This window comes from Protopterus annectens, chromosome 2.part0, assembly GCF_019279795.1.
Source record: "Protopterus annectens isolate FY-2018-M chromosome 2.part0, PAN1.0, whole genome shotgun sequence".
Taxonomy (NCBI): Eukaryota; Metazoa; Chordata; order Ceratodontiformes; family Protopteridae; genus Protopterus; species Protopterus annectens.
The window spans coordinates 1,293,407,218-1,293,424,236 of NC_056728.1; the positions used below are offsets into that span (position 1 = coordinate 1,293,407,218).

General features: G+C 38.6%; 1 protein-coding gene across 2 annotated transcripts in view; it reads right to left on the bottom strand.

The window, feature by feature from the left end:
• The window catches only part of LOC122793449 (glutamyl aminopeptidase), a 792,963-nt gene that overhangs the window by 157,391 nt on the left and 618,553 nt on the right, over positions 1 to 17,019 (bottom strand). For both annotated transcript variants that reach the window (XM_044061461.1, XM_044061462.1), the window contains exon 15: positions 11,941 to 12,091. In XM_044061461.1, coding sequence (XP_043917396.1) covers positions 11,941 to 12,091 — 151 coding nt within the window. The remainder of the gene's footprint in view (positions 1 to 11,940; positions 12,092 to 17,019) is intronic.

Sequence of the window (17,019 nt, forward strand, 5' to 3'; positions counted from 1 at the left end):
GAACATTTTTAATACTCTCTGTTCATCTGCCCATGAAGCTTCTTGTTAGGGCCAAGAAATATTTGTGTCTCCCTGTAACTACTTTCTCTTTTTAGGTTCTTTCTGTGCATCCTTGCAGGATGGGAAGATCTTTGCCCCCAAATGTAAAAAACAGTTTTGTTGTGACAGGATACATTGTCTTTTATCTGACCCCTTTAATTATGCATAGCCTTTGAACTGGAATGAAGACTGCACACTGTCTTGTTTGTGCCAAGAAATCTCAACCTAGATATACATTACTGTCCCTGGATGTCAGTCTTTAACCTGTTTTCCATAAAAGGGTTAGTATTTTTTCTTTATTGCTATATGCTGCAAAATGACTTCTTTGTCTTTCCTCCACTGAGATCTAAGCCATTCTGTGGGTCTGTTCCAGATGGATGTCTTCTTCATTTTTATGTGTCCACTTAGCAATTATTTTATGAATGAAACCTCTGCAATTACTGCCTTCTAGTCCCTCCGTACTCTATTAATTTGCAATTTTTTTCTTCTTCTGCTATCCTCAAAGCATGAAAGTTTGCATGTGTACAAGAGCTTTTTTGATTTTTTATTCAATTTAGTTTAAGAAAACAGAAAGACAATTATCTTGTCTGAGAACAACGCTAAAATATTAGTGGCAAAAGAGCTCAAAGTAACAGGAATGCAGCATGCTTGTATGTCAAAATATGGGACTATGTCAATTTCGTTTGTGTCTGGAAGGCAGTCAGGAGACATTATGGCAGGATCTGTTGGAGTGCAGGAGGTGCAGGAGGCAGGTAGCAGGATCTGTTGCTGTGCAGCAGAGGTGCATGAGGCAGGCAAAAAAAACAATCTGTTTCATGCAAGGAGGACCTCAATACACAGCTGGAATTACAGAGATTGGCACTGGAGATGAAACGTAAATAATCTGCAGTAGCAGAGAGAATGGAGCAGCTGGAGGCAGTAGAAAAAGAGATGTAGCATCAGCATAAACAAAAGATGATCACCCTTGGCCAGGGGCATGTGAGTTATGGGGAGGAGAAAGCCATACCTTAGAAGCCCAGGTCCATGCAAAATGTTTTCCTCATGGTTTAAATTTCTCTAAGACACTTGGATTTCCATTACCATGATGGGAATGGATTCCATTCCTAAGTGAGGGTATAATTAAATTTTATGAAATGTAGTATTGTTTCAGCCTTTGATGTTAGCCAAAAGTGCTCTTTGCAGCACACGGAACATGCCCAGAACTGACTCTTTCTGTAATCCATGCAGAGTTACATGTATCTGTAGCATACCTAAATATGACTATGTAGATTATTTTTCTTAGATCCATTACTCCTCCTGCTATTGGAATCGTCTATGCATCCTTCTCCCACACTGATCTTGCTTCTGCCTGCAAATCTTTGTATTTTATGATTGAATCTCTCTGTATACAAGATATTGTAATCGCTGACTGTAGCAATTTCAATGATCAGTGCTTCTTTTTTTTTTTTCTGGACCACAATATCTGGTTTTCTCAAATTAATTTTTATGAACTGTTTGTCATTTACTACAACACTTTGTGTTTCATATTTCAAATGCTTCTGAACTACTTCAATATTGTAGTGTTTACACAATCTCCAATACAATTGTCTTGCCACATTATTGTGCATTTTCATATGTAGTCCCTCTGTCATGAGTGTATCACGCCAGCAGCAACAGAATCTGCATTTGTCTGTTTCTCCCACATGTTCAATGGACTTTGTAAACCAACGTGTAAGTAGTGTATTGCCCTGGGTCACCATTAGTAACTTCTCATCTTCTGGTTTCAGTTCATCTCTCCTTAACCATTCCTGCATCAAATCCTGATTGACGTGAGGTCATTCCAGGAGATCTCTAGACTTGCCACCATATTTATGCCTTTTCCACATCTCTTTCCTTCTCTTTTTGTCTAATTCTAGTTTAATTTTCATTCCTGCTTTACACTGCTATACTTCTGCTAAACTAAGCATGGAAGACATCTTAGACTTCTTCTCCTCGTGTTTTAAAATTTTCACCATGTTTGGACCTGGTGAGGTCAGCAGATATGTATGCAGTCCTGTGACTGCAGATCTACTCATGTAATCAGTTTTGATGAGACCCATACCTCCTTCAGAAAGAGGAATATATAATCTTGGTATACACTGATTTTTATACATCGTATGATAAGCATGAAGTATTTTTCTTGTTTTCCTGTCTAACTGACCCAATACCTTTTAGGGCCAGTCAATCACCCCAAAACAGATACATTAGAACAGGAAAAGCAAATTTGTATATAGCTTGGACTTTATTCCTAGATGTCAACGCAGTTTTCATTATTAGTTTTAGTCTTCTATTCCTTATTCAGTTTTATGTGTGTTTGCTCATGTTTTGTTGCCGAGGCTTCATCATTTCCCAAATATTTATATAATTATGTTCCTGTATATCACATTCTTGTCCCAGACTGATGTTTTGTTGGTGCTACAGGTTTCCTGCTTTAAACATTGCTTTTGCAAATGTATCAAATGACATTTTTATATCATCTGAGAAAGTTTTAACCACTTGCAGTTGTGCTTTCATATCCTCATGTGATGAACTATACAGCTTTAAGTTGTCCACAAAAAGTAGATGGGAAGTCATAAAAAAGGTTGCTTTCTGGGAGCCAGATTGTAACCATGGCCTATTATCTTATGTAAACAGCTTAATGGGTTAAGGACAAAACAAAACAGCAGTGGTGACAAAGAATCACCCTGGAATATCCCCCTTTGAATTTTTATCTTTAGGATAATAATTTGCTGTTTGTCATAGCTTAACTGCAAAGTGGTTTGCCACTGTTTCATGCTTGTTGTAATGTATTTGATCAATGTAGGGTGTATCTTATGGATCTATATTAGATAACCGAAAGAGCAAGTCAGCAAACGCTCACATGAGCGAAAATGCCAGGAATCGAAAGGGTGTTTGTGGGGTCGGGGTACAGAGAAGAGTGGGATATTTGCCCTTTCCTCACAGTAGTGTGACCTCAGAGTTGGAATATATAGTTAGTGGGGGGTGTGGGGAGGTGCAGCCCCCCACAATAAGGAGTTTGATTCCCGGTGTTTTCACTCATGTGGGCGTTCGCTGACTTGCTCTTTCGGTTATCTAATATAAACCCTATCATATACATCTGTAACCATTCCTTTATCAATGTAGTGAGATGCTGTCATATGCTTTTTTGTAATTTGTCCATACCATACTTAGAGTCTTCTTCTTTTTACAAGTCTCTATCATTGTTTTATTCATCATTCAATGAACTTTTGTTCCATATGACTATCTTTTGTAACCCTTTTGTTCTATTGCCAAAATTTTTATTTTTTTTTCTAAATGACGATATACTCTGTCAGCATGAATTCCAGTATATAATTTGTATATCATTAGAATATAAGTTATTGTTAATAGTTTTTAGGATGACTTACAGGCTCACTCTTAAGAAAGAGCATTGTTTTCCTGCTGTTAGTCAGGCTGGTGTCCCTTCAGGATGTGCATATGAGCAATTTTTACTCAGGGCTAAATCTTTGTGCAAAGATGTTAATATTTTTAGCCAAAATTTAGGTATATTTGTTCTGGGGTTTCCAGTTAAGAGCTTTGCTTAATTATCCTTTGCATTAGAACCCCTTTCTCTTTCTTTTCAATTTTCTATCCATTCAGCATCTTTATTGTGTCCCATGGGATCTTCATAAATATTTCTACCATATGTATCTATTTCTTCCTTTTTTTGATGGTGTTTATATTCCTGTTGTTCTATTTCCAAGTTTTCTATAAACGTTTTTGGGTCATCAATGAATTGCTTATTTTGTACTTTTCCTTTATGTTTGTCTGCATATCGTGTTTCTATGTATGTTGATATGTTTAGCTTATATTTTTGCAATAGTGTATGTTAGATGCTAGTCGGTTTTGATGCTATGCATTGCTTTTACCATGCTTGTCTGTCTTTCTAAGTATTTTTGATGATCTGTTCCCTCTGCTATATTCTTCTAACAGTGACATTTCTTGTCTTAACTGCTTTGTAGTTTTTTTCTATTCAATGCTTCCATGCTTAGCACTTTATTTCTTCCCTTTCTTCCCATTTTTGCTCTCTCCTTTTTGTGGTAAGACTTTATCTGTTATTAATTTAGCTGCACACTATTATATACTTTTTATTTATGTTATTTCACATAATTTCTCTAACTAGTCCTAATTACTGTGTTATTCTGTTTTACCAAACTTCTGACATTTTGGGTCTCATTTGCTTTTGGTAATCTGTTTCATTCATTAATTTTAATATATCTATTGAATTGCATTAAATCAAACAACTATTCCCTTAGATCATTTTCTCCTAGACTGGGAGCACCTTTTTCATTCCTCATTTCCTGTGAGTATTCTACAGAAAGTTCCAGAACATCTTCTTGTGGCATAACCTCAATGGCACATCAATTTACAAAATTACCTTTGTCACAGTGGTTGCTTTTTCCTTCTCCTTCCCTAGCTGTGCAGCTTCAACTGAACGTTTGTACCATTCTCCTCCAGAAGGCTCTGGAGTATCACCATGTAAAAAGATTTCAGATGCCTCCTGCTCCATGTACCTCTCTACAACCAGGGAACTCATTGTTCTATCATACCGTGGCATTATCTTTATTAGATTTTCTACATTAAATCCTTCACTTTGCAAAGAATCCATAACTTTTCTATTAGCTCAACTTATTCTTTTTATTTACTAATCCTCTTTTCTAATTCCTCACTTAGTTTCTTATTTTTTTGTATTGTGAAAGTTTTCATGTCTGGGTGGCTTTGCCTGTATTTCTTATCAAATATGTTTGGTTCTGCTTTTTTATATTGATTCGTTTTGCTTTTTCCTTTACATAAATATTGCTCTATACCAAATCACTTTTCCATGTCCATACTTCACATACCTCTCATTCCACTTGCTACTCCTTAATCTGGGGACTTATTGTTTCAACATGTTGCAAAATTACTGATGCTGGATTTTCTGCACTAAATGCTTCACTTTGCAGATAATCTTTGACTTCAGTTTTTATTTGTTTAACTTCTACCTTATCTATCCACTGTTGTACATTTCCTATTTCTTTGTATTTCTCTTCAAATATCTTCGGAGCTGCTTTTTTGTATTGATTAGTTTGGCTTTCTCCTTTGCATAAGCATTATACCATATCAGATCTATTTTCTTTCCCATGTCCATGTTTTTTCCTTTCAAAAATCTCTAGGTTTTATTCTTTATATTTTTGCGCTTCCTCTGTTGCTTATTTTCCAGACACATAGTTTCTTCATCTATGTAATATTTTTCACAGATCTGTTATATTAATGGGGTCTATATTATAATATCGACATCCTGAAATGTCGAATCTCACTTGTTCAACAAGAAAATGTTGAACTCCAAGGTTCCCGAATGGCCAAACACCAATGCCACACAAAAACAAACATATTTGTGCCCTCCACACCCCCCCCCCCCCAACTAAATATTCTAACTCCGGGACCGCACTACAGTCAGAGAAAGGGCAGGTGAAACAGAACGGCCAACCAGTTTCTTTCCATTGGAAAGAAATCAGTGATTTGGCTGTTTGGGAACCTTGGAGTTTGACATTTTCGTGTCGAACAAGTGAGAGTCAACATTTTAAGATGTCGATATTTTAATATAGACCATATTAATGAACACGTTTATTTTTATTTGAAGCTTTTGACAATTTTTTTGTGCAAGTGTTTTTCTTTCTTCTAATTTCTCTCAAAAGTATAGAGAAGGAAATTTAAAAATTATAGAAGAAAGGCAAATGAAAGGGTAAGTGAATATGTTGCAGAAATCAATACTCATCTTCACAGATGGTTGAGCAGATGTAAGGACATTACACCTGAAATGCTTACAGATATTTTGGTCAAGGAACAACTCCTCAGTAATTTGTTTGGTAGATATGGGGTGAAACACTGCTGAGGAGCTGAACAGGGAAGATGACCACTAGCTATCTATCAGGGTGCTGATGAATAAGACAGGGATCCCAAGTACCATACATGGTTATAAGGGAATCTACAAGAATAGCCTAGGCAATCAGAACAGGTTACACAAGAAAAAAAGTGTTAGCCACAGTTTCTGGTACACACCCAGAAACTGGGGTTAAATGATTCAGATGTAACCAAATAAGGCACGCATGGTGTAATTATCTACTGGGGGGGGGGTATCTCAGGGACCACCATATAAGAGTAGCACTATGACAGTGGTGGGTTGAGCAGAGAACACAGCTAACCTATCTCAAAAGTCTGTATTCTATCCTAGTAGAGGGAAAGGAGGTCATTGCTAAAAAGGATGCAGCCTAAGACATAATCATACTCAAACCTGCAGTGGTCAGACAACAGCACGCTTGCTTGGACAGGCCACTCCAGTTAGAGTCTTGCGTGGGAATCCTTTTCAGGTACATTTGGTCAAAGCTTATCTGGACTGAAAAGGTGATAGGGAATCAGAACATGGCTGTGTTTAAATGCATTCTTACTGATGTCTTAATAGAAAATGACTTTGACCGTATAGTACCTTGTGCGCATGCTGTTACAAACAGCTAGGCATGGAGTTAATCACATCATGTATGACAGTAGGGGCAGACAGACAGAAACTGCAGATGGCAAACTTACAGGGAAGTGGTAACCTCAATATCTTCCAAGAAAAACAAATAGGACAAAGGCCAGACTCATATTTATTTGAAGTCAGTTCTGTTCCAAAAAACTATGAAAGTATTTCCTTTTGCCTAAAATCATTGCATTAGCTTATTCCTAAGTTTTTTTTTTCTTGCTTTCCCACAACAGAAGTGATTAAACCAGTTCTGTCAACAGTAAAGGACAAGGGCTGCACCAATTAATAGTAAGCCAATGTACATCTCTTAAAAGTCTGCATTTTAATCTCTGTTTTCTTTCTATCTCTGCGATTTAGGACCTTTAGCACAGGAGATGCAAGAAGTTATATCTTCAAACAGATTCATGCATTTCCTTCTTAATCCTCATTTGCATTTATAAGAGAAAATTGGTTGCAATGTTGCATACATTTTGTGGACCAAAGATGTCACTAGCAAAAAGTAATAAGAGAAATGAAAAAAATACATAGCATTTTTAAATCAACTTTCCTTAAACTGACATCAGCCCTGGTAAACAGACACACACACACACACACACACACACACACACACACACACACACACACACACACACACACACACACACACACACACACACACGCCCACACACACGCACGCACACACACACACACACACACACACACACACACACACACACACACACACACACACACACACACCACACACACACACACACACACACACACACACACACACACACACACACACACACACACACACACACAAAAACAGCTCACTACTATACTCATTTGATAAAAGAACATAATGCTAAGAATGTGCTACTTGCTTAATTATCATGATATGTAGAAGGTATTAATGTGTGTGTATATATATATATATATATATATATATATATATATATATATATGTTCACTTTAAATAATCAAATGTTCAGAACATCGACGTTCTGATAATTGAGACCAGAACATCGATGTTCAGAACATCGAAGTTTTAAAGTGGATGTGCCAGGTAAGTGAGATTATGGAATGTTGGGTGTGTATGTAGGGAAGCAAGGTGCCCTGCATGTTGTGTGTGTGTGTGTGTGTGTGTGTGTGTGTGTGTGTGTGTGTGTGTGTGTGTGTGTGTGTGTGCCATCTGAGTGTTGGCATTGCAGGTAAGGTATGGGAAATCTCCTGTTTAGCGCTACCGGATATAGCGGTAAACAGGATATTTCCCTTACCCCACTGTAGTGCGATCTCGGAGTTGGAATATTAAAGTAGGGGGGTGTGGGGGTGCTCTCTCTCTCTCTCTCTATACATATATATATATATATATATATATATATATATATATATATATATATATATATATGGATAGATACACACACACACACACACACACACACACACACACATATATATATATATATATATATATATTTACTATCATTTAACAGAATCACACTCTGTCGACTCCAACTTGTGCAAAGTCCAAAAACCGAGCGATGACAATGCCAAAAAACAATAGTTCTGACTGACAAATCTCGCCCCTTTTCAGCCCATGTTAATGCTTGTGCCTAGGTCCAGAGCTGTAGGGAATTTTGAATTTGGCATTTATGTCATATTCAGTAAAATGATAGTAAACTATATATATATATATATATATAGAGAGAGAGAGAGAGAGAGAGAGAGAGAGAGAGAGAGAGTCAGACATGAGGGCAAATTAATAGAGCAAACAATAGTATATCATAGCATAGTATGATGAGAATTTACAGAAGTGTACAATATAGAGTGTACAGTAGTAAAACAGAAAATATAATGTATTTGAGTAAGAAAGTGTAGTAATAATATATACAGTTATATGCATATATTTAAAAATAAATGTGGTGGTGGTGCTGCGGTAGCATTGTCGCCTCACAGTAAGATGCTGTCCGGTTCGATTCTCAGCTAGAGTGTCTTCTGCGTGGAGACATGCATGAATGGGCATACCTTCGTTGAAGGTTGTGCGTCAGGCCTGGTAAGCCGGTACATAAAAATCAACTGCCAATCATTAGCGGACCGGAGTTCTGCTGTGGCGACCCCTAACCGGGAAAAGCTGAAAGACACAAACAATTGTGGTAGGTTTTTTCCTATGTGTTTGACCTTTGAGTAGTGCCAGAAGAAGATTTATCTGAATGGTGGTAGTAGGACTAGCCATGGTCAGTACAGGTACATTGTCAGATGAGATTGAGGTGGGCTTTTAATTGGGTTTTAAAGGTGGGACAGCTAATTTGCAATCTGATATCTGGTGGAAGAGAATTCCAGATTTTAACAACTGTGTAGGAGTAGAGGGATTTACCAGCACTGTGTCTACACTTAGCTACTTCAAGAAGGGCTTTGTTTGTAGATCTTAGTTGGCGAGCAGAATTGTGAATGAGTAAGCCTGAGAGATCAGGAATCTTGTTTGGGTGGTACAGCAAATAATGAGCCATGGTGAGTTGGTTATAGTTTTGTAAATTGGGGAGTTCTAGCCAACCTAATTGTTTTAGTGAGTGACAGTGCTGGGACCGGAAATTAGAGCTGGTCGTGAATCTAGCTATTTTATTATAGCACATGGACAATTTGTGTAGGTCTGTCTTGTTAAGGTTTGTTAATACAGGGGATGCATAAAGCAATGTAGAGAAGTTGAGTTGTGGATATAGTAATTTTGGTGTTTTTGGTTAGATAGTTTAGCAGAGGTATAGGGTTCCAAGTTTTTATGGACTTTGGATATGGTTTGTGCTATATGTTTGTCAAACTTTAGGTTTTTGTCAAGACGTGTAGCTTGTGACACTGGGGAGATTTGTGTGTTACTGGCAGAATTGATATAGAAAAGAGCAGAAAAGTCAATAGTTTTGGAAGGGTGGAAAAGCATAAGTTGAGTCTTTTGGGGGTTAAGTATTTAGTTGTGAGCTTTTTAACCAGATTTTGATATTGGAGAAGGACTCCTGGGTTTTAGTCTGGAGTGTTTGGAGTGTGGCAGCTGAGCAAATCAGTGTAGTATCATCTGTATATTGGACTATTGTTTCTTGCTGGGTGGCGGCGTGGAGGGTGTTTGAAAAGATACTAAATAGTAGGGGTCCCAATATGGATCCCTGTGGTACACTTATGGTTACTGGAAGAAGGGGGGGAGAGGGAATTATGCCACTTAAATGCTTGTTGGCGGTTGGATAGGTAGTCTTGAAACCAGAGCAATGAGAGGTTGTTTAGGATGAATTTGGCTAAGATAGTAAGTAGTTTGCTGTGGGATACTGTATCGAATGCTTTGGACAGATCAAGGATTGTGACAGACACTAGGTTTCCTTGGTTCCTATATTGATTGACAGTGTTGGTGAATGATATGAGTGCTGTGGTGGTGCTATGGAATGGACGAAAGCCATGTTAGGTGTTGGTGAGGAGACTCTTTGTAAGTAAATGTATCATCAGCTGAGAATGAATACATTTTTCAAGGATTTTTGATAGGGGGGATAAGATTGCTATGGGGCGGTAGTTGGTAAGTTCGGTTGCGGGACCACCTTTGTGTAACGGTATTATGTAGGAGGTTTTCCAAAGGGCTGGAATTGTATGTTCATTGACAGACTGATTTATTGATAAGTATCGAGATGGGGTAAGCTATAGCACTAGAGGTAATTTTGAGGTACTCTGCAGGGAGTTTGCTGATTGCCAAAGTGGTAGGTTTTAGTTTAGTAAGGTGGTTGTATATTGTGTTGGTAGGAACTGGTTTGAGAGTGAATGGAGGGTATGAGTTTGGGTTGCTGACTGATTGCGGGAGAGTGCAAGGCTGGCTGTTGCTAGTTAGGTTAAGGATGGAAGAAGTGAAATAGTTTTTAAATTGGGTAGCTATCTCTATATTATCTCTTCTTACATCGGGGGGAGGGGTTAGTGGGTTTGCCTGGTTGAAATACTTATTTGACAGCTGCCCAAAAATTTTGGGGTTAGTGGTATGTTTTACTTGTAGCTCTGTGTAGTGATTTTTCTTATCTTGCCTTATCTGTTTTTTGCTTTATTACATCATTCGAGGAAGATCTGCCTGTTGTGATTGGTCTTATTGTGATACCATATATCCCAAGCTTTATCCCTAAGTTTGAGAAAGGTTCTTGTGTTTTTAGAGAGCCATGGGGCTGAGTTGGTTTTTATTCTAATTGTACATGAGGGGGCCATCTGATTTAATATGTTTTAAAAGGTGGAACTGAAGTACTCCACTGCTTTGTCTAGTGTGAGGGTTGCTAAGAGAGCCCAGTTGCAATACCTTAGTGCATTAATAAAACGGTGATGTAAGTTGAGGAATCATTTAAGGACTTGGGTAGTCCCAAGTTTGATATGTTTTTCTGATCCTATCAACTGATTGGTTAATATTAATTATAAAGCTATAGGCTGACAAAAATATATATAAAGTTTAAAAAGTCAGAAATTATTATATTGTTTGCAAGTTACATTAGACACAAACTAAGATATGAAATAATAATATAAGACAGCTAGCCTGAGTAAATTAGAAGGAATACAGCAGAAATGGTGCTGCGGTAGCGTTGTCGCCTCACAGCAAGACGTTGTCCCGTTCGATTCTCAGCTAGAGCATCTTTTGTGTGGAGGCATGCATGAGTGGGTGTGCCTTCATTGAAGGTTGTGCGTCAGGGCTGGTAACTCGGCACGTAAAAATCCACTACCAAACATTAGCGGACCGCAGTTCCACTGTGGCGACGCCTAACCGGGATAAGCTGAAAGACACAACAACAACAGCAGAAATGTGCCAAGGGCATCCATGGATGAAAACGTTTCAGTTATTATGAAAGATTAAAATATCTGAAATTGTACAATGTCTCATACAGATATTTAAAGGATACCTTATTCAGTTCTGTAGAACATTTAGGGACAACTACCTATGGGACTGTTTGAGTTTATCAGAGAATAGTAGAGGGTCATCCAGCAACCTGTGTAGCAGTTGATATAGGAATGAGAAATGTACTAACTGGTTTTCTGACAGAGCAACTAATGCCTTTAATAGGCTACCAAATTCTAGAAATATAAGCACTAGGTTAGATATATTTAAGAGCAACTTTGACACTTATTATGGGATGACTGCTATTGTATATTGATATGCTAGAAGGGCATTACTGCCCATGTCTAAAAAATTTGTATTTATGTATGTTCTTGTACATGTGCACATGCACACACATTCACCCGTATGCACTGTCATCTACTTTAGTTCATAAGCAGTAACATTAAACAATTATTATTCTTGCAACAACTCAGAAGTGTGTGGCATTCATCCTTATTACTCTCAGTCAAAGCACTCGACAGTGCTCTGTCCTGTCTGTAAAGCATGACCTTACCTGAAACTTAGGATAAAGCTCCAGGTCATCTTCGAGCATAGTTCGGATGTACGATAAAGCAGACGATACTCTGTGCCATGTCATGTAGTCATTTTCCTTTGTCAGGTACTGAGTTAGGTTCAATGCTATCCCATAGTCAAGAAGATTAGCTCTAAGAAAAGAGGACATGCACACTATTAATATTACTTTACTTAACACTGAGAGGGTCATTAAATTATTTTGTCATTTGCTTTGGCTTTCAGAACACTGTAGCATTATGAGTGAACAGTTAGTGTTAGTGGGAGAAAATTAGCATGATGTTTACTACAGATACTGCTACATGTTTTATTCTGTAAGTTTTGTGTAATTTTGATATGAGGAAGTAAACATATACACTTCCTTAATAGAAAACTGCTTTTCAAGTAAAAATACTGCTTTTTTCATATCGGCACAAAAATATGAGATTCTTTTTATTGTCCCATCAATAGACGCTATTATAAAAATCTGCAACAGTCTGATTTAATTAATAACTGGCACTATGATACTGACAACATTTTGGTAGCTCTGAAGTGCCCTCTATCAGCTGGCATGTTTCCCTGAAGTGCTTGGTGCAACAGACTGCATCTGTTTTGCCATTAGGCCCCTACCTGCACCATGGAGGTGGCATTAGAGAAATAGGAAGGGCTACTGTTCATCAACTTCCAAGTAGTGTGTGATACATGGGGGTGAATTACCAATGTGTAGCCCGGCATACTGAAACTGTCCATGAGTCTCATACCTGGCACACAAGCTTACTCTGTCCTCTAATCCTGCATGGTAATCCAGTGGTCACCTTGTTTGTAGGTAAACATTTTAACTATATTTATGTCATTATGTAAAGTTTGGAAAGGGTATTAGTACTAAACCACCCTTCCCTTGTTGTATTTCTCCCCTCACCTTTCTTTCTTGTCTTTTCCAGGTGATACCAGCTACACAACCAACTCTCTAAGAGAGTTTCTGCATCATATTCTTTAGATCCCCTCCTGTTTTCTTATTTATTTTTTTAAACTTTTCTTTCATTTTAAACAGTAACACTCGTCATGTCAAAGAAACACTGCTCAGTTTGTACCTTGTGATATTTTCAGTAGTAGCATTGTATATCCTGACCTATAATAGGTCAGACATGTCATACACACTTTCTCCTAAGAATAGTGTGGGTAATGATGCCCTTCATCATAAGGAAGTGCTAGCACATATGCTTACTACTGACTTGCAGTGATGACATGACCTACTAGACACAGGTGATTGTACAGACACTCATTTTTCATTGCTGCATGATCAAGATCTCAACTGGGATGTTCTGCTATATCCAAATGAATGCTGATGAGGCCTAGCTGCCATCTTCTGGGTTATTCCCCACTCCCAGCACATGCACTTTTTTTCCAGTACTTTCCTAAGAATCAAGTGGAGTGTGTCCTATTCTGGACCATGTATCCAGACAGTGTCCTGGCCTCTTCCCTGTCCACCAGTGTTTCCAGATTGAGTCTGGAAGGTCTTGACTAGTATGTGTATAGAAAAGGCGATGCCTGCTGTTCATGTGCCACCATACTGTGCATGAATGTGATCATGGCATTATTCTTGCTGTCTACCATTCACATGTACTGGAGGAATCCTCATGTACATGTTGCAGTACTCTGGCCTTCCCTAGCTAACTCTCTGTGGCAGTGGACTGCAGCTGAACAATGTCCCGGCACATCTGCTGCTGACCACTCAAGGCTTTCCATGTGTCTGGAACTATCTGTGACATGTGCCTTCACATTTCACCTCTTTGCACAAGCATTACAGTAGACAATGCTACCTATGAGATGGTACAGTCTTTCTGAATGTGTTCCTGTGGTTAAGGAAATACCAGTGTTGAACTACCTGGGGTTCCACTCTGTATGGCCTGGAATGCAATGTCCCCATCTACTTGAATCTGTGAGCTTGTGTCGTGCCTGCAGAATTATGTACCTGCTGTGGGGTGCTTGAACCTGCCAATACACTTGCTGAATTGCACCATGGTTCCCTGGCTGTGTCATAAATATGACGATTATGACATCATAATCAGCTGCCATTCTGCTGCCAACATCAGCCTGCTGTGCTGGCATAGTGAACCTACTAGTTTCTGCTTCTAACCCTATAAAGGAATAAGTGATGACATGGCTACTGAGACCTAGGGCCAGAGTACTGACTTATTATAAGTAGTTGATGAGTGCACTTACCATGCAAACTCTTGCCATTTTCCTGCATGAAAGAAATGGAGGTGGCACCTGTTGATAAGAAATGTCATGTGTTACAAGTACACAGCTATCCTCTCCAGTATTTTTGAGTATGTGATTTTGCCATCGAGGATGCACTAAACTTATTGACTGGATAAGTGTGTCTGCTGGTGTCCCACACTATCTCTGATTAAGCCTGTGGCATCCTGATCAGTGTCAGTCATCTCCTCATATGGAGAGAAGGTACTCCTCATCAGCTGTTAAAGGGATCAGTACTGGAGGTTCCCCACTGGTACTGCTGTGGGCAGCTACCTTCTGGCTAGCCTTTGCTCTGGCACATCCCACAATGTCATTGGTTGTTTTTCTGAACTGTGTCAATGTGTGGTACCCCAACTGCTTTTAAATCCCAAACCACTTGGTTCCACACCTTAGCTCTCTCAGCTTGTTTTGCCCCCCCCCCCTTTGCCTAAATGATGTTTGCCATATGCCATGAGATCCTCAGTGACAACGTGGCTCTCTTCAAGGCTGAAGTTGTCCCTCCTTAGTCTAGAACCCTGCTGCTGCATCATGTCATTGCCTGAAAAACATATGTTTATGTCTCTAGTGAAACCAGAGTAACATGCATGAAACCTGCTCACCAGTCCAACAACACAGCAGTGAAAACATCATCCAACCCAAATGTACGACTACAGATTGCAAGTCCTGACATCTAAGTTTACTGCAAAAGCAGGCCTGCAGTAGCATAATGAAAGAAGACAGAGTTTTAGTTGTAATGCCTATGTTAAGTGTAGAGTTATACTAGCATATTATGTCAATAATTCAGTAAAGCTGGGGGTTGGTGTAATGGTTAGGGTGGTTACCTCACAACAAAAGGTACAGGGTTTGATTTGAATCTTTGGAAGGGAAAGTAGCTAGTTTTCAAATGGCCTTGAATGTACAACTAGCCTAGTACTTAATTACGAATCTATGAAAAGTAAAGCATACTTCGACACATGCCAATTAACTGCACTGTAACAAATTATTTTATTACAAAAATCAGGCATCCTAAGGGATGGGTAAAAAGCTGTAAAGCAGTGGACTAATACAAACATCTATCATTTACACATTGATCATGTCACAATGTACAATGTTTTTATCCCTAACATTTTATGTAAACATTAGAAATGCTGTCTTTCACAAAAAGTGACACCTAGCACTTTCCCACTCCTGTCACTCAAATCAAAATGCACGTCTACTGCAATTTATACTACAAAACATTCCTTCTCTCACTAATATTCATAACTAAATTGAATTTAACTAATTCCATCAACCACTGGTGTGAACCTTGGGTCTAGATGATTGTCACTGTTGAAGTGACACCCTGTCCCCATGTACAAAAATGGGAGAAGAGGTTGTGGATAGATGAATGGGTTTGTTACCTTGCTTTTATCTATATTGCACTTTCCCAAATCAGTCACCAACAAGCTTACCTAACCACAGGTAAAAATAGTAACTGCATGGATATTAGTATGAGCTGTGTCTCATTTACACCGTTCTTATGCAAATGAAGCTCAGCTAAACTGAGATGTATGAATCACAGCATTATGTAATGGTATATCTCCTCTCTTACATGTAAATTAGATTCAGCTACTCCAGTCCCATGACCTCATCTTCAACTAGCAAATATTTGAGCTTTCCCCATTCCTACACTTTGGTAGCCTGTGAAGGCATGGGGGAGGTGTCTACTAGCAAACACCTGGGGGATGCTTATTAGGGCGATGGTACCATTTATTCCCTCAACAACTAGCTAACTAGAAACGGTGCTCTTAATCAATCTAACCATGGTTAGCTCATAGCTTTGAGAATGAAGGTTGCTTCTCCCAAGCCCCCACCCAACCAGGATCTTGCAAGGCCCTGTGACCTAGAATGAACAAGGATCACCTGAGCTCATGTGATCATACCTCTGAACTGTATAGATTTTCCCATAATGTACAGATTTTTGCCTCATCTTTTGGTCTGTTACTTGTCACTTTGTGGTTTTCTGGAAAATCACTGATGATTCAAGTCACTAAATAATGACATACATTTGAATTTCAGACTTAATATCCTTCAGAAAATGCATGCAAAGACACATCCTGTTATTCTAGCAACTTACTAAATTCGTAAGAGTAATATTTCAAATCTGTTTCTGTTTTTGGGTCTTTGTACCCCCTTTAGTTTAGATTTTGTCCAGATTTCTTGTTCTAAGAGGTTGTTCTATCTTTCCTTATTCAAAAAGGTTTTAAAAACCTGTGTTTTTATCTATCACCATGCATAGTCCAGTTTAGCACCTCCTCCTTTTTTTGTTCCCCTTACTCAGTCCTTTCACTTCTAGATCACTATCACTCTGTCCAATGGAATTCGTTATTTTCGTATCCTCTGATGAATGTATAAGTAATTTAAGCTGTTAGTGAATGTACTATCAGTCTGACTAATAGAATTTGTTACTGCTACATCCTCTGTTGAATGCATAATTAGTTTAAGCCTCTAGTGAAGATATTTAAACCGGGTTCTTGCACTACTTGTACTCAGATCAATAGCAGTCATCTACCAACATATATGCATTTCTAAATAAAGCTACTTTGAACTAGAATAAGGGACACTTCATTTTCATTTCATGCAAAATTGAGTTACTACAGTAATCAAGACTGAGATTGGAACCTTCTACTCATAGCTGCTTGATGGTACTTTCATCTGAAGTCGCTCCAATATTTCTTTTTGCTCTAAGAGGTTGAGATCTATGCATTTGACTTAGTCCATAGCTGAGGTCTTAACTTCAGATAGATGTCTGCAGTTTGATGTTGGCTGGCTAGTTAGAGTGTAGGGACACAGCCTAGTCCCAGCT